Genomic DNA, 26423 nt, shown 5'->3' on the forward strand with positions numbered 1-26423 from the left:
CATTCAAGTTACTAGTTTTATGACTGTAAGAAAACATGTAAAGATTGTATTACATCGTAACAAACAACATCATCTAAGTTTTAATGCATCACACTCATGTCTATTTCTTTGGGTAGACGCCAATTTCTTTGGGTAGACGCCAGACCTGATATTTTTTTCCATTTTGAGAGTCCAAGAGAATGCACCCCTGCTCAAATTTACCTATCTTGGGTAAAAGGCTGAAGAATACCTATACCACTAGGCCACACTCATCATATATTGTGATTGTAATAGAATATTTAAATTTTATTTTCAGAAAACACACAGGACCTGAAGGCCCCAGAATTTCTCAAGAATCTGTCTGACGTTGAAGTTGCTGAAGGTCAAAGTGTGAAGTTTAGGGTCAAGGTCAAGGGCATTCCACAACCCAGGGTCGTCTGGTACAAAGATGGACAGATTCTATTAAACAAGCTTAACTATAAGTTTGGTAAGGATTTGTTTAAATTAATATAATTATTAATTATATGAAGGGCATAAAGGTCAATGTGTAGAGTTTAGGGTCAAGGTCAAGGGCATTCAACAATCCAAAATCATTTAGTTCAAAGATGGACAGATTCTATTAATAAGCTCAGCTACATTATGTTTGCAATTATTTGCGCCAGGGCGTTGGTGCTGACATCCTTTCAAAAGCTTAGCTGGTATTAGGACACACTGAAATTGCCAGGACATGCTTAATCTCAGCAATCAACATGTCATAAAACCAATGTTATTTCCTGACACTTGTGGCCTGTGTTCCAATAGTCAGGTTTTATGACTTGCCATGTGCCAGTACAAGTAGCAGAGCCTACAGAGTGTTAGGATATCTTCAGTAAAGCCCCATCCAATCAGTTATGTTACAATGAATCAATGTCATAAAATTTGATTTAATCAGTTCTAAGGGAGGTAACTGCTGCATTGAGTTTGAGCAGATTTGACAATTATAATTCTGATCGTAATTATGAGCGTTTAATAAGAATTAATTACAAAATTGCAAAGAAGTCTAGAAGCCTAAGACACAAAACCAGGAAGTCAGAAACATATTGAATGATTCTCAGATTACTGGACTCCTGTTTTCTTTAAACTGAAAAAGTCCCAAATCATACCTTAATACAAAAATGAGCGGGAGGGATTTTGTCCACCTCCCTCATACCTTAGATTGCAACATTGAAGAGAAAAGTTATAGAAAATTTTCTGTTACCTACTTCATTTTAGGTCAAAATGACATATTTTAACCATTTTATTAAATTCATAACAAGATGACTAATTGCCTTGAAGGAAAACTTGGACATAAATTGACATTGATTCTGATTGACATAATTATTTACCATCTATAAATTAGTGTAAACTTCAAAACTGTCTGTAAATTGAACAGCCTGAAAATATGAATTATAAATTAATATGATTTACACTGAAATAGTGGATATTGTTTGAAACCATACATGAAAAAGATTAATGGATAGAATAAGTATATCAATGTCTATTACAAACTTAAACAACTCAAATAAATTAATTTACATTTGAGTAAACTTAATTAACAAAAGTGATAAAAAATATTTGGTGACTAATAATCTTTTCTCACTCCAGATCGATTTGGAAATCGGGACTACATCTTGGCAATCGATATCGCAACGATGGAGGAGGATGCAGAATATACGGCCCTCGCGAAAAATATCGCAGGAGAGGCAAAATCATCAGCACAACTTATTGTTGAGCCAAAAAATAAACCAGGTACTGATATTCATTTTTTTTCTGAAATGTTATAGATCTTACACTTTATTTTAACCCTTCAGTAATTGGAAGTCTTCATTAAGAGTGATTATTACCTAGACTGTTTTTAAAGAGAAAAGGGTAATTTTTAAAGAGCTGGTGTCAATAACGTGCAAAAAAACTCAAGACTTGGTTGAAACTCAAACTCTAATAGATATTCACCTCCAGTTTCAATAGTGTATGATGATTTTTGTCAAGTATGCTTGTGGTAAGCTAAACATAATTGTCACAATGATGGTTCAGTGTATGTGTGTTCGTTCGTCCATCCATCTGATTTTGTCTTGTCCTGGCTCTAATTTTGTCAAGCACTGGGGTATCTTAAAATAACTAGCACAAATGTTTTACTATGAGAAGAGGCTGTGTGGCATAAAATACTCTTGTCTGTAGGTCAATGGGGAAGGTAGCACTCAAGCGGTCATTTGTCAAATTCCTTGTATTTGGCTTGTCTGGGCTGTAACTTGCCCATGCATTTGAGATTTTAGAATAACTTGGCTCAAATGTTCACTATGGGAAAATGGTGGGCCATGTTGAAGACTCATGTCTGCTGGACACATGTAAATGACAGGTTACACTCATTGGGAATATTTTTTTACTTGTTTGGCATAACTGTCTGCGTAGCCAGCCATCAATTTTCCATCAGTTACATTCAAGGTCAAAGAAAAAATCTTTTCGGAACTGTTTTGTGACTTCACCTGACATTTCTAAAAAATTAATCTATTTGTTTTCTCCTGTTTTACAGAAAGTGTTCCTAAATCTTCCAAATCCCCAAAGGTAGATCAGAAAAAAGACTCTTCAACCTCCAAAAAGAGCACAGACGACTTTCCAGACCTTTCTTACCTCCGATTAGGGAGAGGTCGCAATTCCTCAAACACAACAACACCCTCATCATCATTTACAACACCAGCATCTAAATCATCAGTAGCAACAACATCAGCAGCAAATTCATTATCATCTTCAACTTCCAATGGTACTAATGGTGATGATAAAGATGACAATACTTTATCAGCAACAGTTCCTAGTGAAAGGGAAGACGTTTCGCCATCATCGAGAGAGGTAAATTCCAGTGCTTTATGTGTGCATGTGCTTGTTACCATTTGTAAGACATACCCAGTTGATACTAGTAACAGTAATCAGATTTGCATGTGTGGCTATACTGGTAAAGGATATTATCTCCTCTAGAAATGGAGCTAACTTGTCTATGTTTGCTTGCTGTGAATTATATGTTATACTTAGGGAATCAAACAATTTGAAAACAAAACTCAACAAAAACAACACACTGTAAGATATGATGCTTGAATTGTATGTTTTGAAAAAAAATATTGTATTTACATTTTTGATGATTGTTTGGTTCCCAGCTTCTGGTGGTGGCTATCTGGAGGACTAAAACTAATAACTGTTTCTCTTCGTCAAAATAGTACCTAAAACATGCATGCAGTTTCTAAAGTTTGAGTTTTATTTAAAGTAACTGTCAGATCAAAATCTTGGCTGAGGAGTATTATAGATACATATACAGTGTGTGTATACCACGTGATAAATTGCGTCATAAATACTACGTCAGAAGGCAATATTTTGATTTGATAAAAAACTTTAAACAAAGATAACTTCAGTATTTCTTCACCATTTTAAATGAAACTTAGCGCAGTCTACGCCGCTTACGGAACCCCACCTTCGGTCTTTTACCAGAATTTAATGGATAGCTTATTTCTTAAAACACTTCGGCAAACCTTTTCACAATACGGCCGTCTGACGGAGCACTGTCAAAACAATATTTTGGAAACAGGTTTGTCGAAGTGTTTGATGAAACTAATGACTTCATCGAATTTCGGAAATGGAACAAATGCGGGGTTCTTTAAGCGGTATAGACTGCCCTTTGTTTCATTTAAAATGGTGTTGTAAATGAAAAGTTATCTTTGATTTAAGTCTTCATTTTAAGCAAATTTTTGCCTTCCGACGTAGCATATATGACGTAATTTATCACATGGTATACACACACTGTATATATTAAATTTAGATTTAATTTTCTGTATTAATTTTCTGTATAATCATGAATGTTGAAAACAATGAAAAAGTTTTAACATCACCTATCCATTGAAAAGTTTTAAAATCAAATGTTCAGTATCACAATTGAAAACATACTCAATTTTTGATCAATTCTGTCTACTTGAAATTAACTTTAAACTCACATAGTCTGTTTCAAACTAAAAAATGTAATTCACATTCTATAGCCTGTTTCAAACATAAAAAACGATCATAGATGAAAGTATTGGTCAGAGAAGATGAAGACATTGTTTTTCTATAATTGTTATATATTGTTACTTTTATCCAAACATATTTTTCAACTTCACTTACCAATACAACCACCTATGTTTTAAACATACTAAGAAATCACTCTCTATAGTCTGTTTCCAACTAACTCACAGCTCACAGAGATCACAAAGAGTATTGCAGCTATGGACAAAATCCTGGCTGAACTTGATGTACGCTCTGATGACTCCTCAGACGACCTTGACCCCAGTACTGGCCTAGTTTCATCCCTTGCTTCTATGGAAACCTTAGAATATGCTAATGATTATGTGGTGATGGTGAGTCGCTTGAGAGAAATGATTCATTTAATTTTGGGTTGAATTTGATTTCTTTTTTATTTTGTGAGCTTTAATGAATCAGTTTTGTAGATTTTTGTGTCATTGTAAATTGTTTTGTATTTGAATTTTTTTCACAGATTGAAAGTATCATTTAGATGCGTTTTATAGCCTCATTAAAATTTGATTCTTAAAAGACAAAGGGGCCATCTTGTCAATGAATATTAGCTTATGATTAAATTTTGGAACTTACGTTTTCCAATAGGTCAAAATGTTTATTTCAAAACAAATACAGTTGAACCTTGTTGGTCGGACTCCCAGGGACCGGTGAAAATACCTTGAAAAACTCGAGCCAAGCTGGAATGCTTACCTCGGTATAAAGAAATTGGTCCTTTATATCCAGTTCAAGTGAACAAGGAATTCACGCCAAGCGAATTCGTGCCAATGGGGTTCAACTCAGACTTTAGCGTTATTGGTCAGTTTAGACCATGTTTAAATTAAATGATTTAGTCAGTAAAACCTTCAATTTGATTTGTGTCAAGCTCATTTATACATAACATTAAAGCGAGACTTTTGATCTTAGAATATTTTGTGGTATGGTCATTTATAAGATAACCCCAATTATTGTATTTTATTTTAAGACTTTAATTCTGTTTGATTTGCAATTACTTGATTTCCTGTCGATGTTCATAGAATCACTTAAGATTAAATTATTAGTGAGCATGGAATGCTAGTTATTGAAAAGGTTAAATGTTTGTTTCTTGTCTGTCCACAGTCTCCTTAAAACTGTTCAGTTCTTAGTTTGCTTGGCTAATAGTCTTTCTTATTACTGTGTGATGGTGGTTTTCTTAACAAACTTATTTTATATTTCAGCATTTGTTGAAGTAAAAAAAAACTGTTTTGTGTAAAAAAATCAATAAAATTAAGTGTCTACATAAGAAGTAATCGAACATTTATTGGTATGCAATATAATCATAAAACTTCTAGGCAAATGTTGAAATTAGACATGAAAGTACCTTTAGTGAAAAAACAACAACTGCATTTGAAATCTTCATAAATTTACAAAATCATTGAGTGCCAATCTTGTCATATTTCAGGAGGTTGAAACAGACCATAAAAAGAGCAAACCATTTGCAGCTGATGTTATAATGAGAGAAAAACCTTCTGACATCATGGCAACAAGCACACCAAGAAATTCAGACACAGAGCGGGTATTTAACCCCGATAGTGACACTTCCCACATAACATGTGACCATAGTGATGTTCCCTTAGAAACAGGGCATGATGCAAGTAATGACTCGCATAAAAGTGAGATGTCGTTCAATCTGAACCCTATGAATATTAACATGGGTGCTAGTGCTAAAGACAAAACATCCTCATCGAGGCCTAAGACCGGGCGTTCAAGGTCAAGTTCTACGGAAGATGATGCAGACTATGAATCTCGGTACAGATTTCACACAAGAACGCACTCAAATGATGGAAGTCATTCGGCTCAATCACCTAATGTTTCTATGGATACCACAGATGCTCATAACCATTCTTTGGATACATCTGATGAACCATTGGTTGTAAACTTAGGGCCTAAACGTGAAAATAAAGACCGTTATCGTAAGGACTTTTATGTGACGGATACACCTTTAATGTCTCGAAAAACACCGCCCACATCACCGAGGGACCTCACTCCAACTTCTCCACAAACATTGACCCCCGGATCCCCAAGGGACGTAATGCCATTGAGAGATGTAACCCCTGCAAGGGAGGAAACTCCAGTATCACCAAGAGCTCGTACTGAAGAAAAGGTAGAGACATTTACCTTTTACCTTGTAAATCTACAATGGGAAAATAGAGAAAAAATATTATCTCACATATGTTTTCAGATTCATCTTGAGCTGATGACAGTTTAAGCTAGATAGTGAAAATTTAAAAGATTTGTTCCCCTTGTTTAAATTCATGTTTAAAGCAAATGATACAGAACACAAAATTGTGAACAATTACAAAATAATGTTAACAAAGGTTTCTGAATGTGCTCTGTTTAAAAAAAAAGTTGAATACAAAGCTAAATTTAATGAATTGGTATGACAAAAGGTAAATATTTTACTTTATTTTCAGATTGTCCTGGCAACCAGTCCTGCTCCAATGGCAACAAGTTCTGCTCCAATGGTAACCAGTAACCAAGGCAACAGGTCAATGAGCTTGGCAGAGAAAATGAGATTACAAAACTCCCTACAAGAGCAGGACAAGCTTACTGCTGCTGCGCAACCACAAAATAAGGTATTTTATGTGTTAGCTCGATTGTTTCCATGTCAACTTGTAACCATGGTAACATGTCTCTAAGTTTGGAGTTAAACATGAGATTGAAAATATCCTTACAACAGCAGGAGAAGCTCAGTTTCGCTGAGCAATCACAGAATAATGTACAGCGCTGTATTTTAAAATTTTACATTTAAAAAAACAAGAAACTCTTAGGAAGCATTTTATACACCACACTTGCACGCATGCTATGCACATGTACATGTTCCGAGTACTGACCTTCCCACAAAAAGATGATTGGCTCAGCCAAGGTTAGACACGCCCACATCCACTTCAGCATTAAGGCCCATAACTCTGCCTCTTGTTGAAAAATAGATGATTTTTAAATAACAAATATATGTACATGTACATTTTCAGGTTCCAAGTACAGCTGTTCCAGCAAAGAAGGTGATTGGGTCAGCTCAGGCTAGACAAGCCCCCCAGCCACCACAGCCGAGGCCTATAACTCCTCCCCCTGTGGAAAAACCAGAACCTACATTCCTCAAAGGTAAGGGCATATAATACAATTGCAGAAATTGACTGGATACATGTTTACACACTAGGGCAAACACTCATAATTATGATTTTACAAAGTGTTATCACTTTATGGTTGTATTTTCAAGTAACGATACAGAAATACTTACCAATAACTAACTTAGATTTAACTTAAATTTTAGAGTAGTTAATCAGTTATTCAAGTGTTTTGATTATAGTAAACAAATTCAGCAAATCAATTTTTATTTTGCTCCATTTTTTGGCAACAAAATGTACTATGTACAAGTCTTCATTTATTGTAAAGCTGTAGTTATTTTGTCATAAACTTTATTTCATAGTACAGAAAAATGATACAGTGACCCATATATAATAAATGGTAGTATTTGTATCTAATTCATATTTGACTAAATAATAATCAATTTAATCATTGACAAATCATTTTGTTTAAGGTATTACAAGTGAAAAAGACATTCCTGAGAGTCGAACAGAATTCAACGAAGATTACACCATCGAACTGCCGAGCGTTAATCGACTTAAGGCAATGTTTGGTGGTACAAAATCGACAGAGAAAGACTCGTCCATAAAGCGGGTAGGTTTATAAATAAAAAATTAAACTTGAAACTATTTTTCATCACACAAAATGATTCACTTTAAGACTTTTAGTAATTTATTAATCAAAAATCAATATGTTTCACTCTCTATGTAAAGTCACATGGTTTAATTTGTGAACACTTAAGTAAAATGGTTGAATTGACACAGGGCGGATTATAGTTACATTGTGTTTTTATATTCACCTTGTTGGATAATTCCACATTGACAGCACAATTTACGTTAATTTTTTAATTTTTACTAAAAGGCACAGTCATCGGTAAGTTTAATATGCAAACTGCATGAGTATTGTTTGTTTTGATGATGTCCATACACCATGGTCTTGTTTTCTTATGAATGGAAGAAGGTGAATATGTCTGTGACATTTTAATTTGTTTTGTCCTTGATTGTTTTTTTTTCGAAGAAAAGAGGTCAAGGCATTGTCATAGCCTTTGTGTTATGTCAAGAAAAAACTATCATGTAGGCTGTCTTATTGCTAAAAGAACTGTTAAGATTTTCATGAAACTTGGTTTACATGTTAACAGTGTCATTGGACATATTTGTAGCAAGACCCATAACTCCGGCTAAGATTTTTCGTTATTCCCCTTTGTTAATGGAGAAAAAAGGATGAGTATTGGCATCTTCTTGCAGTTTACTTATTTATCTATTATTCTGAATGTGTAATGTTTAAATTTTTCAATAGTTACTATCTCCAAGAGTATTAAACATGATTCAACTGATACTTTCAAAGTGAATAATTTTAAAATTCCAGCCAGTATCCACGGAAGATGAGCCAGTAGGTTTTACTCTGTACTTTTAAATAGAAGTTTTGCTAGTAGATGAGTGGTTTTACCATTTTCACAAACTAACCTGAAATTAACAAATCATTGACTTGGTGATATCATTTGATAATAATCATTAAGGCCATACTCACATATGGTTAGAAGTGCTCTATGTTTGGACATGGTGTTATCAAACGTTGAAGGGTTATTCGTACACTAGCTAACACTTGGAGAGGAAAGTGAATGCTTTGATATTTTACAGCCATGTTTTGGATAACAATGAAATTCAAAAATTTAAACAGGACGGACTGACCGTCAGGTGGGCATGAAGACGTGTGTGATTCCTATATAGCTTTACTTCACTTTGTGAAGCGGGGGTATAATAATTTCTGGATAATGCATTTATTTTGTTGAATAGTATATGAAGCAGGGTGTAGTAAATGAATGCTTCGGAACATGAGAAACTAAACCTTTATATTTTGCCTTATTTTGTTCTTCATAATTATCACCGGCTTTTTTTACTTGCCCTTTACTCTCATTTTCTTACTGTTTTCTATTTCTCAGAATTTCTACAAATGGTAAAATGTAGATAAAACTATATATAGTTATAAATATATATTCTGATCCCAGTTTTAGTGTTTAAGTGTTTAAAAATGAAATTAAGAGACTGTCTAATGATTTAGTATGTCGTACCCCTATAAGATAAGATTTCTGGTATTGGCTGCCTTAAAAAGTAATGTTTCTTTATATGATGATTCATGAAAAAAGTTTATAAATGTTAAAAAGTTCAAGTTTTTAGATTATTAGACAGTCTCTCATATATACCATACAAGTAATATGAACTGAAAGTCAAAGTACAACCGGTGTTTTCAGAGAAAAAGTCCGCTTCACAGATCCCGTTTTTAGGTGGATTATTTGCATCAAAATGGTTAAAAAGACTGTCCATTTTGGAATAGTTTGATTCATGATTTCATTGTGTTTTTTTTTATCTGTGGTCCATTTCAAAAAAGATCAAAGTCTAATTTTTGCCTTCTATCTAAGTTATTGAAGTGTCATATATTTTCATTATTTTGCACCATAATATATTATAAATAATCTCAAAATTAATGAAATTTATAAAAATATGAACACTGACATTTGTGTTGTTTACAGATGTAAGATTATTAATTAAGGATTATAATTACTGAGATCTTTTAAAGAAACAGGCCTGTTGAGCAGCTGAACTTTGCAGATAAATCTATGCAGTGAAAATTGTGACCAAAAAACATCTGAAAAAAGGACTATACCATTCATGTGTAGATTTTGAATAGAGCTAGAATCGTTGTTCTTTGACTTTCAATATATATCGTGAATCATACTGCTATAATATTAAAACAATATTCTATTTTAAGCTTGTCAGATTTTTGAAAAAAAAAATAAGGTCTTGTGTGAAAGACAATTACTTCTGTTAAAACTCTTCATAAAAAAAACCTTTAGTTCACAGAAATGAGAGGATAATAATATTTTATTTTTGTTTATATTTGTTGAGAACCTATTGAAGTGTCAAGGTGTCAGCCTCTCACTGAAGAGGTTGTGGGTTCAATCCCCACCAGGGGTACTTCCCCATGGCCTCTCAAAATAGACACCAGTACTGGTTTCTACCCAGGAAATATACTCAATCGTGATCCTAACAGCTATCAGCTTTTGTCAAACTCAAACTAAAAGAAATAAGTCTTAAATTAAGCACTAGCTTTTGACAGTAAATGTTTATGTTTTATGTGCAACTATTTTAACAAGTCACAGCTTTAATAGTTATGAAATAAGTGTATTTTACTATAAGCACTAGGTGAAATATGCATATACATTCACTTTATATTATTTATTTGCACAGGCAAATTGGTATCTAATATAATTAACTTTTGGTGACATTAGCACCTGTCCGTGTTTTTGCCATACTGCGGTGGTTAGGGCGACGGGCACCATTGTAGAGCAAATCATTGATCGGTGCTATCATTCATTTTACTTTTATATATTTCATCAATGATTTTATTTGACAGTATGAAATTTATGCTTGTAGTTTTCTTTCCAGTCCTAGTTGTTCTTTCATTTTCTCATCTTTCTTACTTTGTTTCATTCTTTTTGGTAAATTAGCTGCGCACATTTTAGACAAAGTTTTATTCATTCTATGGTTTTTATTTATTTTCCAGCATTTCAATGCTTTTTTGAATATTCCTTTATACCAAAATTGTATATTGATAGCAAATTCTTAAATCAATAAGCAGCATGTTTTATATTAATGGCAAAGATATAAGACACATTAGAAATAAAATATGTTTTCATTTCTTTCTTACTCTATCATTTCAGATTCACAGCATCACAGCACGGAGTGTTCCAAAAGATCAGCTTGAAAAACTGAAGCAGACGACAGATGATCATCCAAGTGCTAGGGTTGCACTCCATTCTTCATCTAAAGCTGAATCGATTAAACTGGTTCAGTCAGGCAGAGCAACTGCTTTGACCACTGGCAAACAAATCAAGCAGACCCCAAACATGCCAAAACAGGTTTTCACATCAACAGAAGCGCATTTATCAGAACATCCTAGTTCAAAAACTCATGTTCCTAAACAGAGTATTCAAATTGCATCAAATGTTAAAAGCTCTGAAGCCAAAATTGACTCTAAAGCTCACACGGTTATAAAATTAAGTTTAGCCACAGGAAATACTAACAAACCAATCAGCTCAGAGGATTCAGCTAGAACGGATTCAAAACAACCAATCAAAATGACTCAAGGTAAATCTCAGCCAAAAGACAATTCTGTTAAAACAGGAGAAGCAATTGACACACCAGAGGAAAGAAAATCCCCTAAAATCAAGACTGGGGCAATTTCAGCAATGTCGAAATTCTGGGAAAAAGTTAACACTGGTGTAAAAGAAGACGCGCCTGAAATCATAGAAGATTAATAATGATTTAAATTCACTTAAACAAAGGTGAACAGAGTTATTTCCTCATTAAAGGCCTCTTTAAGGACATATTGTAAGTCTGGTTTTATATGCCTATGGAACCATTTTTAACTTACATGAAATACTTGTAACATATATAACTTGTATTTGAAAGCAATTATAACAAATACCTGTACATTTAAAAGGGGTTATCCGTTACAATGTTATGAGTGTAAATATATCAACTGTATATAATTCCTGTATACTGCCAAAATGTAGCCAACAGTAGAAAAATGTTATGATTTCAGACATAGGATTAACAAATGATGTTTTTCGCATGTGTTTTCAAAAATCTCACATGTATTCATGTTGACAATGTTTGTTATATATGTATTGAGGTAACTTTTAAGTACCAAAATATCCTAGTGTGTTTATTTTGTGTTTTGTATTGTTGTTGGATTACATATTAATATTTGTCTTATATATGCCAGTAACGTTTCTCCTATACATGTATCAACAAAAATTATGCACATGCATGTTTATTCTATCATGTGTATCTTCTTATTTTGTGTACTAAAATGGTTATAAAATGTACACATCCATGACATTATTCCATCATCTTGTTGACTGGACTTTTTTCCTAAGACAAAAAGCAGGGTATTGTGATAACCTTGGAGTCGTTGTCGACGCGCAATACCTTTACCATTACCCATAATAAACTCAACAACCATTCAATGTATTCAAATGGGACTTGGTACACATGTTGCCAGGGACAATAGGAACATGAATAGCAAGACCCATGACTATTGCTTAAATGCTTATGGACTCTTTTCCTTTTTTTTTAAGAAGAAAACAGAAGAGCATAAGATTTACTCCATTGCGCTCTTGTGAACTCAGCCTTATATTGTTGTTACTTGATTGTTTATGTGTTCTAAGATGAGTTTTTTGGCCTTAAGTTTACATAACTCATTAATGAGCTATTTGGGAACAACGAACTGGCTGATATTGGCCTATTTGAAAATAAAGCATTGTATTTTAAATAGGCTATTCTCAAATCAGTGTGTTAAAACTATGAATTTCTTTGTAAGTGCAATATACTTCCTTAAACGTGATTAAGGCCTGTTATAATTTGCATTTGTTGATGACAATAAATCATGATTACAAGGATTATTATTAAACACTCTGTGACACTTGTTAGAAATGGATTTAGAATTTATCTTGTGCACAACTCATCTGAACACATTGGGCCGATTTTTCAGAGCTTTGTTCAAGTTAACTATGTGATTAAATGTCAAATAGTTTTTGGTGTGCTCATTTTAACAAAACAAGTATTGCAAAAACAGCTTTCTCAACGCTTTTCTGCAGATCTCTAGTGCGTCGTTGTAACTTCCTGAGCAACATATTTGAAAGTAAACAACGATGACGTTAAAAACGTTAACTTTAACAAAGTTCTTAATAAGTGGCTGAATGTCTATAAACAATCCTATTGCTCATTTTGTATGATTGCTTGTGTTTTATGTTTGAAGTAATTGTTATTTCTTTCATGCAAGTAACGTGTAATGTTGAAGTGAAAGTGGGGTAACTTAATTACAAACCTTTCTAATAAGCTAGCTTAACAACAAATCCTCAAACAGTCAGTTAGTAATGGACTTTCATATTCTTAGTTTGTCTGTTTTTTTAAAGAAAACAATTGAAGTATTTTAATACCACTGGTAATATTCTTTGCGTTATTATCGTAATGCAAAAAGTTTCACTTGGCCATAACACAAAAAGCTGTTCAAAATATTCAAATGAAACTTGGTATATATGTTACCAGAGACAGGATGTACATGTATTGCAATGCCCATAATATGTCCAGTTATGCACTGGACAACAACAACAACAGATAATCATTTGAATTTGATTCACAGTGCTAATGTTCGACAATTTCTTGATAGATAGTGGAACCTTGTTTTGAAAGAAGCGTATGAAAAACTGAAAAAGAATTTATAATGGATGTTGCACTTGAATAAAGAAATGTTGGGCTGCACGTTCAGACTCTTGTTAAAGTGAACAAGATGGCTAACATCATCGTTGTTAATTTTCACATCAGTATTCAAATAGTTCTGGAAGTTTAATGGATACACTTGTGATCTGCAGGATTTCTAACATGATTTGACACAACTGTTTCAGCATTTAAATATGTAAATTTTGAGTTTTTATTATAACCAAGACTTATAAATTCAAAAAAGTATGTGTATTATAATTAAGAAATCGAGGTCAAAATGTATAATTAATATGAATTACGATATGAATACTCCACAAACTTTTGGTAAACAGAATGTACTGATATTTAAACATGAACATTTGGTTGCATGAAAGTTGCTTTTTTGTATTTGTTATCATATAACATATTACGTTTGTTTACTAATCACTGGTATCCCTGTGCAATACTTAACAATTCATGATATTCAGCAAATTTTGTATGTAGATTTAGTAGTTACAAATTTACAAATAAGCTTGATATTTGATCCAGCTATTGGCAACAATGTTGAATTCTGATGCCTGGCGACCACATGTACTTTTGGTATAACTTTGATATGGTATTGCTGACTGATTACCAATGTATAAAATAAATAACAGAAAATACATTACAGATAAAGTTACGGCAGTTTGCACTTCTATTTTTTATTTCAACTGAATTTGGAAATGAAATGACCGATTTTGCATTTTTACCAAGACAAAACAGTGTGTTTACAATACTATTTATTGGTATTTATTGGTGTATTGTTTTTTATATATTATTCATCTAAATCTTAATCTAGTTTATATTGTATAACAATTTATATTTTGTTATTTGGAACACATACTTATTATGTGTTCAAATTACTTAATAAATGTGTTGAGTCCTAAATCCATATTAAAACGATACCAAACTAATGAGATCACCAGGTGTCAACATTTCACATCATTGTTTGTCAGATAACTTAAATAGTTTATTATTTCACCAAATATAGCTAGATCTGTAGTTTGCATAATCTTATTCTTTTATTTTGAAAAACATATTTGTTTAACATGTACTTGTGTTATATCTTAAATTGACATTTGTTGCATTTATTTAATAGAAAATTATTTTGTACAATTATATTTTGATGATATTATGCAGCTGTAATTGAACTAAAGGGCCTCATTCACTGATAATATTTTGGCAGGGACTTGTTTTAAACCTTTGTTTGATATCTGACCATACATGAGTTATATCCCTTTAAGCCAAGTACAGATAAAAATTATACTTTGTAAATGCAAATAATAGGCACTGCACCATGCAGCCCTTATGACTGCCAGTTATGCGCTGTGCTACCCAATCTAAGGCTCCCAATTTAAAAAAAATTAATTCATATACCAGATTATTGATAAAAAAAATCACCAGTGTGATACTAAACTTTAATAGGAAGATGACTCAAGTTTGATAAGGATTTATGATCATTAAGTGTTTTATGAATGCCAGCCCTGAAGTTCACTATATATTAAAGTTTGACCAATGTTAAAGAAAAGCATGATATTTTGATAATGCTGATTATGATTGTAAGTTGTTGTTACATGTATGTGTTTTTACTTGTTATAGTTTCATATTTGTAAATAAATTACTACTATTCAATACATTCCACAGAAATGTTGCTTTGTAACAAAGAAATAAAAAAGTAACAAGTGATTAATAGTTCCCTGTTATTTTCTTTTTATGCCCCTGAAGAAAAGCATATAGTAATCTGTGTCCATCCCCACAGTTTCCAATCAATAACATGTGAACATTGAGGCCCAAGGACCACACATTTGGTAGGCAGGTTGATCATGACAAACGGATGAACCACATTGTTTCCAGGTAATTGGGTCAAAGTTCAAGGTCGTTCTGAAAATCCATTCCCAATCAACTGATGAACACTTGGGGTGTGGGGTAGGTAGGTACCTCCAACTTGGAAGGTACATTGTAGGTTGGTCATGACCAGCAAATGAAGCTTAATTATTGTTTATTGTCAGTTGGTCATATGTTAAGGTCAATAACTAATAAACACTTGGGCCTAGGAACCTCATCCCTTGGTAGTCAGTTTGAAGTCTACCAGTGGAGGATCCCTATTGATAATGGATACCAGGATTTTAATATTGTAAAAACATGCTACAGCCAATTACCTACATCATTTACATCATTAACCATGGTTTCCGATCAATAACATGTGAACCTTAGGCCCAGGGATATCTTCCTTGGTAGGCAGGCTAGTTATGACCAGCAAATGAAACCTATTGTTTTTTAGGTCAAAGGTCAACGTCGTGACATTGAGCTGTAAATCCTTTCTGATTAATCATTGAAGAAAGCTGTGGCCCCTGGGACCTCAAACTTTGTGCATGTAGACAGGTTGGACTTGACCAGTAGGTGAAACCTATTAATTATGAGGTCAGTGGGTCAAATACGTTCCTGATCAATAACTGAAGTACAGCAATTAAGTTGTGGCCTAATATCTCAAATTTGGTAGGCAGGTTGGTCATGATCAGTAAATGAAACCTATTGTGAGGTCAAAGGTCAAGGTCGTAGTGACATTTGAGCTGAGAACAAGTTTCCAATCAATATCTTAAGATGTCTTGGGTCTAGTGAGCTCAAACTAATCAGTCAGGTTGGTCATGAGAAGCCGGTGAAACCTATTGATTTTGAGGTCAGTGGGTTATATGCCAAGGTCGTGGTGAACTTGAACTGAAAGTTATATATCCCAGATAAGGAGATCCAAATATTTGGCCATGCTGGAAATACTTATCTTGGGATAGACACAAGAGGCCATAAAATATACTTATATTCGTGATATATTTATTCTCCACTTGAGCTTATAAGTACATGTACATGTACTTGACAAATACTCTCAATAATCCTGGAGGAGCGTGTGTGAACGTAAAATTGCATGCATTATTCGGACATATATCGTCATTGGAAATGTACGGATTTCATGATGCCTGTTATTTGTCTGGTGTCTGTTTGGCCTTGGTTGTTGTTCTTGAGGAGAGGGGAGGGTCTCGTATCAAAAACATTCGGCGGGGCCCACAGTTTGACAACTTCTTTGTATAAATACTTTCATGAAGTATGTCAAAGGGGAGCTAAACTATTTCTTTGATGATAACTGGAGTGCTTTGGGCTACATGTATGCTCTTTCATCCAATCTTAAAAAAAATATCCTAACTCAGACAGAGTATTTTCATAAATACATTATTTCTTTGGCATTGCTGAAAAAAAAAATAGTTCCTTAGTATGCAGGGGAGTTCACTCTGGAGAAGAAAACACGGGAAACTACATTTGCTTCCCTCCCTTGTATATGTAGCGAGTTATTTACCTGCCCCAGAACCCGGGTGCATTTGCATGGAATTTCGTAATCGATAATAAATAGATATCAAAGTAATATTATGTTTTATTTACAACTTACATTAAATCTATACTTAATGCATATTTTTATTTCCTTTTGTTCTATGTTTCATATTGCAAATTTATGCTGTTTCATATTCAATCCAAGTATTTATATATAATATATCACAGGCATCTGAATCATTGTTTGTCACTAAAATGTTGTTTAAAGCCATTTTGGGTACATACAATGAGATAAACAACACATCTGAAGATATTTAGTGTCTTTGATATACAAAAAAGAAACAAGGTATGTAACTAAAACTTACCCGATTCCACGATAGAGTCCAGTTTTATGCAAATTTCTCAACCAACATATAAACAATCCATTTTTAAATAAGTGACATGGAAAGAAGAGTCAATTACCTTTAAAATGGTGTGCGATATGTTAGTATAACTATATTGTCTTTAGCCAAACAAGCATAATTCAATGTCCAATTCTCGTGTTTTTCTTTAGTCGGAAAGAGTACAACTCTATAGTTACATACCTTGTTTCTTTTTTGTATATCAAAGACACTAAATATCTTCAGATGTGTTGTTCATCTCATTGTATGTACCCAAAATGGTTTTAAACAACATTTTAGTGACAAACAATGATTCAGATGCCTGTGTAATATATATGTATACAATTTTTTTTGTTCATGCCCAAATTTCTCGAAACTTCTTAAGCTTAACAGGTTTAAGTAGCTAATTTCAATTAGCCAAATACATACTTAAATATGATTTTCATCAATACATAATGGTTTATTGTAATAATCAGAAACAGAATTTCTATTTAAAGTTGAAAACGTCTCAACGAAGTTATAATATCACGCATAATAGACAAACAAAAATAGTGAACTTAGCTTGATCCTGTTATAAAGGACTTAAGAAGTTTCGAGAAATGGGGGCCTGCAGAACAACATTTTACAGAATACATCATTCAAGCCTATGTGTACTTACGGAAAAGATACCCAGGCTAGCAGGGGCGGGTCCGGAAAACTGAAATGTGTGCAGGAGATGATTTGGGAGTGAACCAAAGAAATGGCACCTGCAGGCAAACATACAAAAATCTAAACAAGCTTCACACGTGCCAATTGATAACACTTGCTGATTCAGGCGGCTTCCCGGCGCACCCGCCTCACCCCATGAGCTCGTCCAAGTTGATTTATTTCAATATCGGAGAAGAAGCCATTAAATATGCCCAAAAAGCTTAATCTCGGACTAGAAATTGGGCAGTACAAAACAACCCCGCATTTTAAACCATTTAAATTTTTGCTTTGAGGGAGGGGTAAATGCCCCCCGCCCCCCTTTAACGTCAAATCTTCAAATCCTGAAGCTACCACTAAATATACTAGCGTATCTGTATTGATCATGCTAGCTGGACCAATAACAATACTACTCCAAGATGCTACCAGAATGGTACAGGTCTAAATCATCGCAAAAAAATATTAAAATTGCGATTGCTTTGCTTTTTCAATTTATGACTAAGTCTACATGTCAAAATTTTATCCTTTTTGCGTCAAAATTGACATTTAGAAAAGTATACGTTTAAAAAAAAAGATGTTGATCAAGGCAGGCTCCAGGGGGGATCGAACCCTCGACCTCCTGTTTACTAGACAGGCGCTCTACCACTGAGCTATGGAGCCAGTTGATCAACGAGGCCAGTACAGCTATATATAAACGCAGTCTAATCAACGACCCACAGTGCGAAAGCCGATACTCTACTTCGTGAATTATCGCTGATACTCGGTACATTCCAAACTATTCCGAAAACCTCTCGGCGATTCACGATCTATTATTAAATCAACTGGGAGCAATATTTATCTCTCTTCAACATTTTTGGGGGAAAACATATTTTTCTCTTCTCGGTTACAGAAGGCACGGAGTCGGAGGTCAGGGTTTTAACTTACATGCATTTAAACCAGGCATGTTGAGTTCTGAAGAAAAACAGTAACCATCGCCACTCTGTCGGTAACTGGACGATTAGGCACCGAGATAATTCGGCCTGGTCAATTCGGCACCAACAGATGCGGCACCTAGTCGAATCGACACCATAATGCTTAGTCAAATCGGCACATAATTCAAATTATCTTCAACTAAACTTTTCTCACTTTCAGTCATTATATGGTTTGTTTATTTTGCAACAACCTTGGTTTTACAAATGATTCAACCATCCAATACACAGGAACAGGGTGCGTTGTTTTAACACACTCCTTTGATCATGACGCTCCTCCCATTTTTTGTACAAAAGATATAGATTTTTTTTGGAAACCGGTCTATTATATATGGAAGACCTTCACATTTCTACGGCTCAATCAAATATAATTGATTAACAATTAATAATGCCAAACCGATACATACAATAGCAGATTGTTCAGAACTTTGTTTAAGTTAACAAAGTGATTAATAACATTGTTGTTAACTTTTAAATGTGAAATATTTGATGATGTGCTCACATACTTTAACATGAAAAGCTGAAAAGATCGTCTCAAATTCTGTTAGAAATAAGCAATTCTCAGGTGTATATAGGATCTTCTAACAAAGGGGCTTCCAGAGCAGTAACGAATAAAAAATTAACAACAATGATGTTACATTGTTAACTTAAAATAAGTTCTAAACAATCTGTAATGTCATTAAAGCTGCGACGAGTGTACACCAGACAGGGGAATGTCAATCCTGAAAAGAATACTTACATTTGGACAAGGAGCATTCTGTCTTCATATAAGCTGGGTGTAGGATTTGTTATTGGTAGTGTGGGAATCAGTTCCAGATAGGATCTTTGACTATTGGTTCCACTCAAGAAACTGATAATCGATAGTAACTTTGGTTTTTAAAAATACTTTTGTTGTATTTTTATTGTTGTACAATATTTCATAACCCTTAACTATGCATCTGTTTTGTGTATGTTTGAAGTAATTTAGTGTTGTTCAGTCATTTTGTTAATGATAAGAACTAAACACTTCTGAATATATAAATGAACTCAAAGGAGAAGATTGGCAAACATTTACAGAACGAAAATAACTTGAGGAAAGAAGAATAACAACTTTCCGGTTGAATTGATGATCGATTATGACCAAATACAATCGATTGTCGCCAATTTCAGGCCCAACTATTCGATTTTCGATTGTATTCGATCATTGGAACATCACCAGTTATTAGTCCCAGATATCAGGAGAAATGACCATATTAAAGAAGGCAGATATACGCAACACAAAATCTTCTTATAATCTTTAATGATATTTATAACAATAGAGCAATCATTCTTTAAACATTCACATAATTTCAACATCAGATTTTTTGTCTTGCCACCATTAAAAGCTAACAAATCAAAATATTCTCAGCCAAATATTCCCAAACTTACTCGCAACAATCATTTGCAAAAATAAATTCGGTTCCCCTCACCTGAGCATGAAATATGGATATTTAAAATGAATGAACATATCAATAAAAATGATTTAAGTTAAGTAGGAGTTTGAATTGTAAGTTAAGTAGGACCTCTTTTTGAGTTAAGAAGTAGTTATTAAACTGTGCAATCTCAATACCAAACAATAACTGTGTGAAGTTTTTTGTGTGAAAAGCATAATTTTAAGTTCATATTTCTTACATATTATTAGAAACAAACTTAAAAGTATGGTACTGACAAATTAAGATCTTCTTCCATAAACAGCATCCCACCTTTTACAGCATTTGTAAAAGTTTAGTCTTAACTATGTATTTCCAGAAAAAAGTTAATCTAAAGGAACTGATTATTTGAATTGTAAGTTTGATAAACATACATAAAGATGTGAACATGAAGATACCTTTGTGCATAGAAATCACTATAAGAGAGGCAGTATGGTAAAAGTTATACATAGCTAGATCTATCGCAGGATGCGATAAGGGCCCCCAACTAACTTTGTACACATTTAATGTAAGTTATCCTTGGAATACAGAGCCTTGAATTTGAAGAGAATGATTTGTGCATAGAAATTACTGATAGAGAGGCATTCTGGTGAAAAAGTTTGTACAATTCAATTATTAGTATATGTATAATGCAAGTTATTTACTACAATATGTAAGTAGTTTTAAAATGTATGTATATCAAAATGATATTCATGAAATAACAATTCTTTAAGGTACTTAAAAACCATTCCAACTAACAAAATCAACATTTTCCAACAATAATAAAACTATATTTTTCTAACATTATCAATATGATATCATGCTTGTAACTGTAATAGGTAAGTTAACAAAACAACACTTTGGCACCATCTAGTATCTAACATTTATCAAATATAATAATGATGTTAATAATAATGACGTTAATATATAAATCATTGGTAACAATCCGCAGATAACCAACAACATGCATTTCTTCTCCCTTTGCCCAGCATCTATTTACTACTAATCAAAGTCCAAAAAATTGATTTCTCTATTGATATACTTCAGCCTAGGGCCGGGCTTAAAATCTTAAAACAGGGAACCTTAACATTTCAACATTTGAATAATTTCTGAACATTCCAAAATACCATCACCACTCATAAATCTACAAACTTACATTTGAGGTAAGCAATAAACTGCTTTTAAAAATGTTATCAACAGATAATTTCATATGATTTAATTCTTACAACAAGCAGTAGCTTTACATTTTAATTAGTAAATTCAGACAAATTATTATTCTCAAAAATAAGTTTCATTTTTCTGATTACTAAAATTAATTGCTCTATAATTCATAATTCAGACACATTATCGTCTAGGGCAACAATTAATGAGTTCCACTATCAGTCAAATCTCTATCAAATGCCATTTTTAGTCTTTAATGAATGTCAAAATTAAAGTACAGATTAAAAAAAAAAATGGTATAATTAAGAACACATCATTTCATAGATTTTTTACAATATTTTTTTTTGTGTTTTTTTTTCTAAGACTACGTTACATAATTAGTTCAATGTATTCTTAACACAAGTATGATGCGATGTGCAACGTTTCACATGGAGAATGAGATAATAACATGTACATGTCTTGTAGTTGAAGCAAAAAGGGTCTAAAGGAAATTTACTAAAGAAGCAGATAAAACAGTGTTGCTTTCACCAATGAATGATGGGAGAATCAATAGTTTCATGAGTGAACAAAATTTAGGATATTTACACTAGAACCAGGCTGCATTTGGAGAAATATTAACACAAGAGCTCACTAGTGTAACACCAATATGCTCGCCTGTTCATTGCAGTCGAACAAAGGGCATAACAACAAAGGTTAAGTTTGTTAAGTATGGAATTAACATGTGTATTGTCTCTAGCAACATGTTTGCTTAGTTTCATATGAATTTCTTGAACGGTTTTCAAGTTACGGACAATGTTAAGAGTGAAACTGGCAGCAATTCACTATGCTAAAGTACATGGCAATCGGGCTGAAGGCCTCAATTTCTCAGAAGTCCAGTAGATCAGGATCAAACTCAGCACACTAATATCAATGTTTTAATTTTTTCACAACAGCGCCAATGGTGACAGCAGCAACACCTTCGAGGCTATGACTGTACTTCAACTTTTTCGTTAATAAGACCAGCTAAAAATAAACAGTTTTGAAAACAGATACTATAGATTGCACATATATTTTGACAAACAATAAACAAATAACAGCAACAATCTAATTCTTTTCAACTGGCATATGGTTTTCATCACAGAATTTATCTAAATACAAGACATAAGATCAAGCAATCTAAAATAGAGCCAAAGTGTCTATACACATCTGCACAATACATGTATGTCCAAATCTTTGTATTCAAATCTTTCCAATCTATTCAACTCATTGTTGCAGTTAATTCTATAGACCATTTACAAATACCTTTTAAAGCAGGATTTTGCACCAAAACTGCTACAAAGACTTCCCATTTCTAGACTGTTCAAATCACAATTAAGGTAATATACTATCCAGATAAAGCTAAGAAATGTAAAATGCCGTAAAATGCTTTATCCGCAAAAATGTTTACACTTAACACGGATGTATTGCAAACCATGAAATTAAGTTGGAAAACAATCATGCTTTCAATTTAATACATACATTTATAGCCTAAAAGAAGTGGTTTTAAAGTTTAAAGAATTAACAAAACATTAACCAAGCCCATGCAAAAGTTAAAGAAGTCATGCAGTGATTTGAGCACTCAACGTTTCCAAACTAATACATTTATGTATAACCCTCATACCTCAATATGACATACCTAGGACATATAATTTACAAAATAATGATTTAATAACTACTAGAGCAATAGATAAACTTTGATTCCAATTAAGGCATCTTTAAAATAATTTAATATTCTTGTAAAATTAATCTTAACATATATAGAACAGTACTCGATAGAACAAGCCTGAATTCTCACTTTATTACTTGGCTGAAGAAACTTTAACAAACCCAGCTAGATCAAATTAAAATTTTGTGTATTTTGGTAAAAAAATACCAGTGGATATTTCCTTTCTTTCAACAGCTCTGTTTCTGGTATTCTAAAATTTTATCATACAACACGCTCGTAAATAAAACTTCAGTATTATGATAACACGACAGATATAAGCATTAACAATTATAATTACACAACTGATTCACACAATAACCATTATGAATACACTCCACATATACGCATTACACAAAAGATATACGCATGAACCATGGCATTATGATTACACAACACATATACGCATGAACCATTGCATTATGATTACACAACACATATACGCATGAACCATTGCATTATGATTACACAACACATATACGCATGAACCATTGCAATTTGATTACACAACACATATACGCATGAACCATTGCATTATGATTACACAACACATATACGCATGAACCATGGCATTATGATTACACAACACATATACGCATGAACCATTGCATTATGATTACACAACACATATACGCATGAACCATGGCATTATGATTACACAACACATATATGCATGAACCATAATCATTACACAACACATATGCATTAACCATTACGATTACACAACACATATATGCATGAACCATTATGATTACACAACACATATATGCATTAACCATTATGAATAGACAACACATATATGCATGAACCATTATGATTACACAACACATATATGCATGAACCGTTATGATTACACAACATATATACGATGAAACATTATGCTTGATAGCTGACGAAATAAAGTTTACAACCAGTATACACAACAATCATTTGCATCCTTTCCATTAAATGCAGGCTAAATCAGTGCACATCCTGTCTATCATGATAGACAAAATTACATAAGTACAATACCAGTACAATCATTTAGATCATGTAAATTAAATGCAGGCGTAATTAATACACATTTTTATCGTAGACAAATTACAAATGTTCAATACCGGTGTTTAACAGAGACAGTAAATTTAACACAAAAAATATATATACACGTATGATCTGCGAACAATATTTACTTACATAGCAACAAATGCATTTACCAATTTTTAACATAGTATTTCCCTTTTTTCAAAATTCCATTTTTACCAATGTTCATGACAAAATGATGATTAACAAAAGTTCAATTCAATTCCCCCATCAACCAGTAAGCAATAACCTTTGAAATAATACCCAAATGTCTTGGTGTCGCCATTCAATAAAGCTTAACATAAATGGCCAATCGAGAAATGACAAACTTATTTGAACATCATACACCAAATTTAACACAAATGCATTGCATTTAAAAGGAAAATAAATCAACAAAGGGCAGGGACCATTATGAAAACAGATTGAAGTGAAGTGTGTAAACATTCTGTACATATCAAAAATAGACATTTCGTCATTGAAAATATAATATATGAACATAATTTTACAAAATAGACAATATGAAAACATGCAAGAAATAATTGTACAAGTACTCCTTAATTAGAGTAGGTCATTCCAGAATCACATTACATATTTAGCACATACAATAGATTTTTACTACAATCTACTTACATGAAGTATATTCTACAATTATAATGTTATAATCCAAGAGTTGAACAACAAATTGCATATCATTCAAATATATAGAAATCTTTGTCATCACATTTATATTGTACAAATTCCAGCCAAAAAATATAGTTGCACACTCTTTATAACAAAAAACATTTCCAGAGATAATATATATTTGAAAGGCCTTTTTTATATAATTATATATTTATAAATTTCAAATACAGAAAAATAAAGATTTTCGTTGACTAGACGTTAAATGTAAAACTCCAGAGTTACCCTTCTTTCTTTTCAGCTGGAGTAGTTGCCGAGGGGTTGTTACCTTGACTACCAGAGCCCCGGTTACCACCCCTTGGTCCACCACCCCCTCGACCCCCACCTCGTCTGGGGCTTCCTGACCCTTCCCTCCCCTGGCCTCCAGGGCCAGGCTTTCTAGGGCTTCCTCCACTTGAGCCCGCTCTACGATTTCCCCCTTGACCTTGAGGCGACCTCGGTCCTCCTCCACCTCCTCCTGACCTTGAAACATTTGAATTATTGTCCTTAACAGAAGTGCTATTGTTATTGCTATTTATAGTGGTCCGATTTTCTCCGATTTCTGGATTGCCTCCCTTTGATGGGGAATCTGGGTTTCCGCCCCTACCACCTCTCTCACCACGGTTACCACCACCACCTGCTCCGCCGCCTCCTCGACCTCGCCCCCTTGGGGGTCTGGAGCCACCACCCTGGGTGGTTTTTCGACCAATAAGAATCACTCTCTCTCCATTTGGGGTTTGAGTAAATCCTGCCCGATTGTCCTCCCGTGGTCGATCGGTTTGCGGACGTTCACTACGAGGTCGATCATTTCTCCGTCGATTCCGATTTCTTCTGCTACCATCTTAAAATAGGCACATGACCATTAGTCTGGGATATTCATAAGTTCTTTTTTCATTTAAAACCTAAAAGTAAAAGTTACATCGGTAGCACAGATCTAGAAAATAGTAATTTTTAGCCAACCTATTTAAAATAAGTGGCAAATAGACAAGGGCGTTCAGCAACCCCAAACAAACCCTTTTTTAGGCCTTATTAGTGTCCATGCTAAATATATCTCAGGTCATGATTACAAACAGTCTCAAGTCTGAGTTAAGACTCGAGTTTCAGAACTGCAAACCATTTTTTTTATTGTAATTTTTCTTTTAGTTGAGTGTGAAACAAATGCAATGAATGAATCTTGTGCTTTTCTCAGGCTGAGTCTAGACTTGAACTTTACACTTTTTCACAATCATGGCCTCCTAATTTAACTATATCATTTTCAAATAAATTATGACCTTACTCCACTCTGCAAGAAACATTTTATGCTCAAAAACTTACCAGGTCTTGGGGCGGGGTCCACGTTGGAGGGAGGGGCTGGGGCAGACTGTGCTCTCTCTTGGTAAGTCTCCACCGGAATACCCTTTAAGTATAACCATGACAGTGTAGATTAAGTTAAACCAGTTTATTTTCTGAAGATTTTAAGACAGGAATATTTGGGGAAGACGTTCTGCCCTGGTCCCAATTTCTTGAAATATCTTAAGCATTACAGGGCTAAGTCTCACACAAGCACCACACCTAGAGTGAAACTGGCAGCAATTTCCTATGCTGAAGCACACAGCAATCGGACTGCAGGC

The 26423-nt window shown here is 33.6% G+C and overlaps 2 protein-coding genes and 1 non-coding gene across 13 annotated transcripts in view; 1 reads left to right on the forward strand and 2 right to left on the reverse strand.

Annotated features, from left to right (window-relative positions):
• LOC128240221 (muscle M-line assembly protein unc-89-like) overlaps window positions 1-15134 on the forward strand; it is a 71372-nt gene extending 56238 nt beyond the window's left edge. For 5 of the 7 annotated variants that reach the window (XM_052956739.1, XM_052956742.1, XM_052956740.1 and 2 more), the window contains 9 exons: window positions 296-466; window positions 1603-1746; window positions 2525-2838; window positions 5462-6163; window positions 6474-6635; window positions 7032-7161; window positions 7598-7737; window positions 8509-8532; window positions 10862-15134. In XM_052956739.1, coding sequence (XP_052812699.1) covers window positions 296-466; window positions 1603-1746; window positions 2525-2838; window positions 5462-6163; window positions 6474-6635; window positions 7032-7161; window positions 7598-7737; window positions 8509-8532; window positions 10862-11458 — 2384 coding nt within the window. In that variant the 3' untranslated portion in view covers window positions 11459-15134. The other 2 variants (XM_052956744.1, XM_052956741.1) reach the window with 2 other exon arrangements.
• A 3275-nt stretch (window positions 15135-18409) lies between these two features.
• Window positions 18410-18481, reverse strand: Trnat-agu (transfer RNA threonine (anticodon AGU)). The gene has a single exon. It is a non-coding gene; the product is annotated as a tRNA-Thr (tRNA).
• A 1570-nt stretch (window positions 18482-20051) lies between these two features.
• LOC128240223 (spermatogenesis-associated serine-rich protein 2-like) overlaps window positions 20052-26423 on the reverse strand; it is a 48593-nt gene continuing 42221 nt past the window's right edge. For all 5 annotated transcript variants that reach the window (XM_052956750.1, XM_052956746.1, XM_052956751.1 and 2 more), the window contains exons 15-16: window positions 26128-26209; window positions 20052-25654 (exon numbers count right to left, since the gene is read on the reverse strand). In XM_052956750.1, coding sequence (XP_052812710.1) covers window positions 25056-25654; window positions 26128-26209 — 681 coding nt within the window. In that variant the 3' untranslated portion in view covers window positions 20052-25055. The remainder of the gene's footprint in view (window positions 25655-26127; window positions 26210-26423) is intronic.

The sequence above is a fragment of the Mya arenaria genome, chromosome 7, assembly GCF_026914265.1.
Source record: "Mya arenaria isolate MELC-2E11 chromosome 7, ASM2691426v1".
NCBI lineage: Eukaryota > Metazoa > Mollusca > Bivalvia > Myida > Myidae > Mya > Mya arenaria.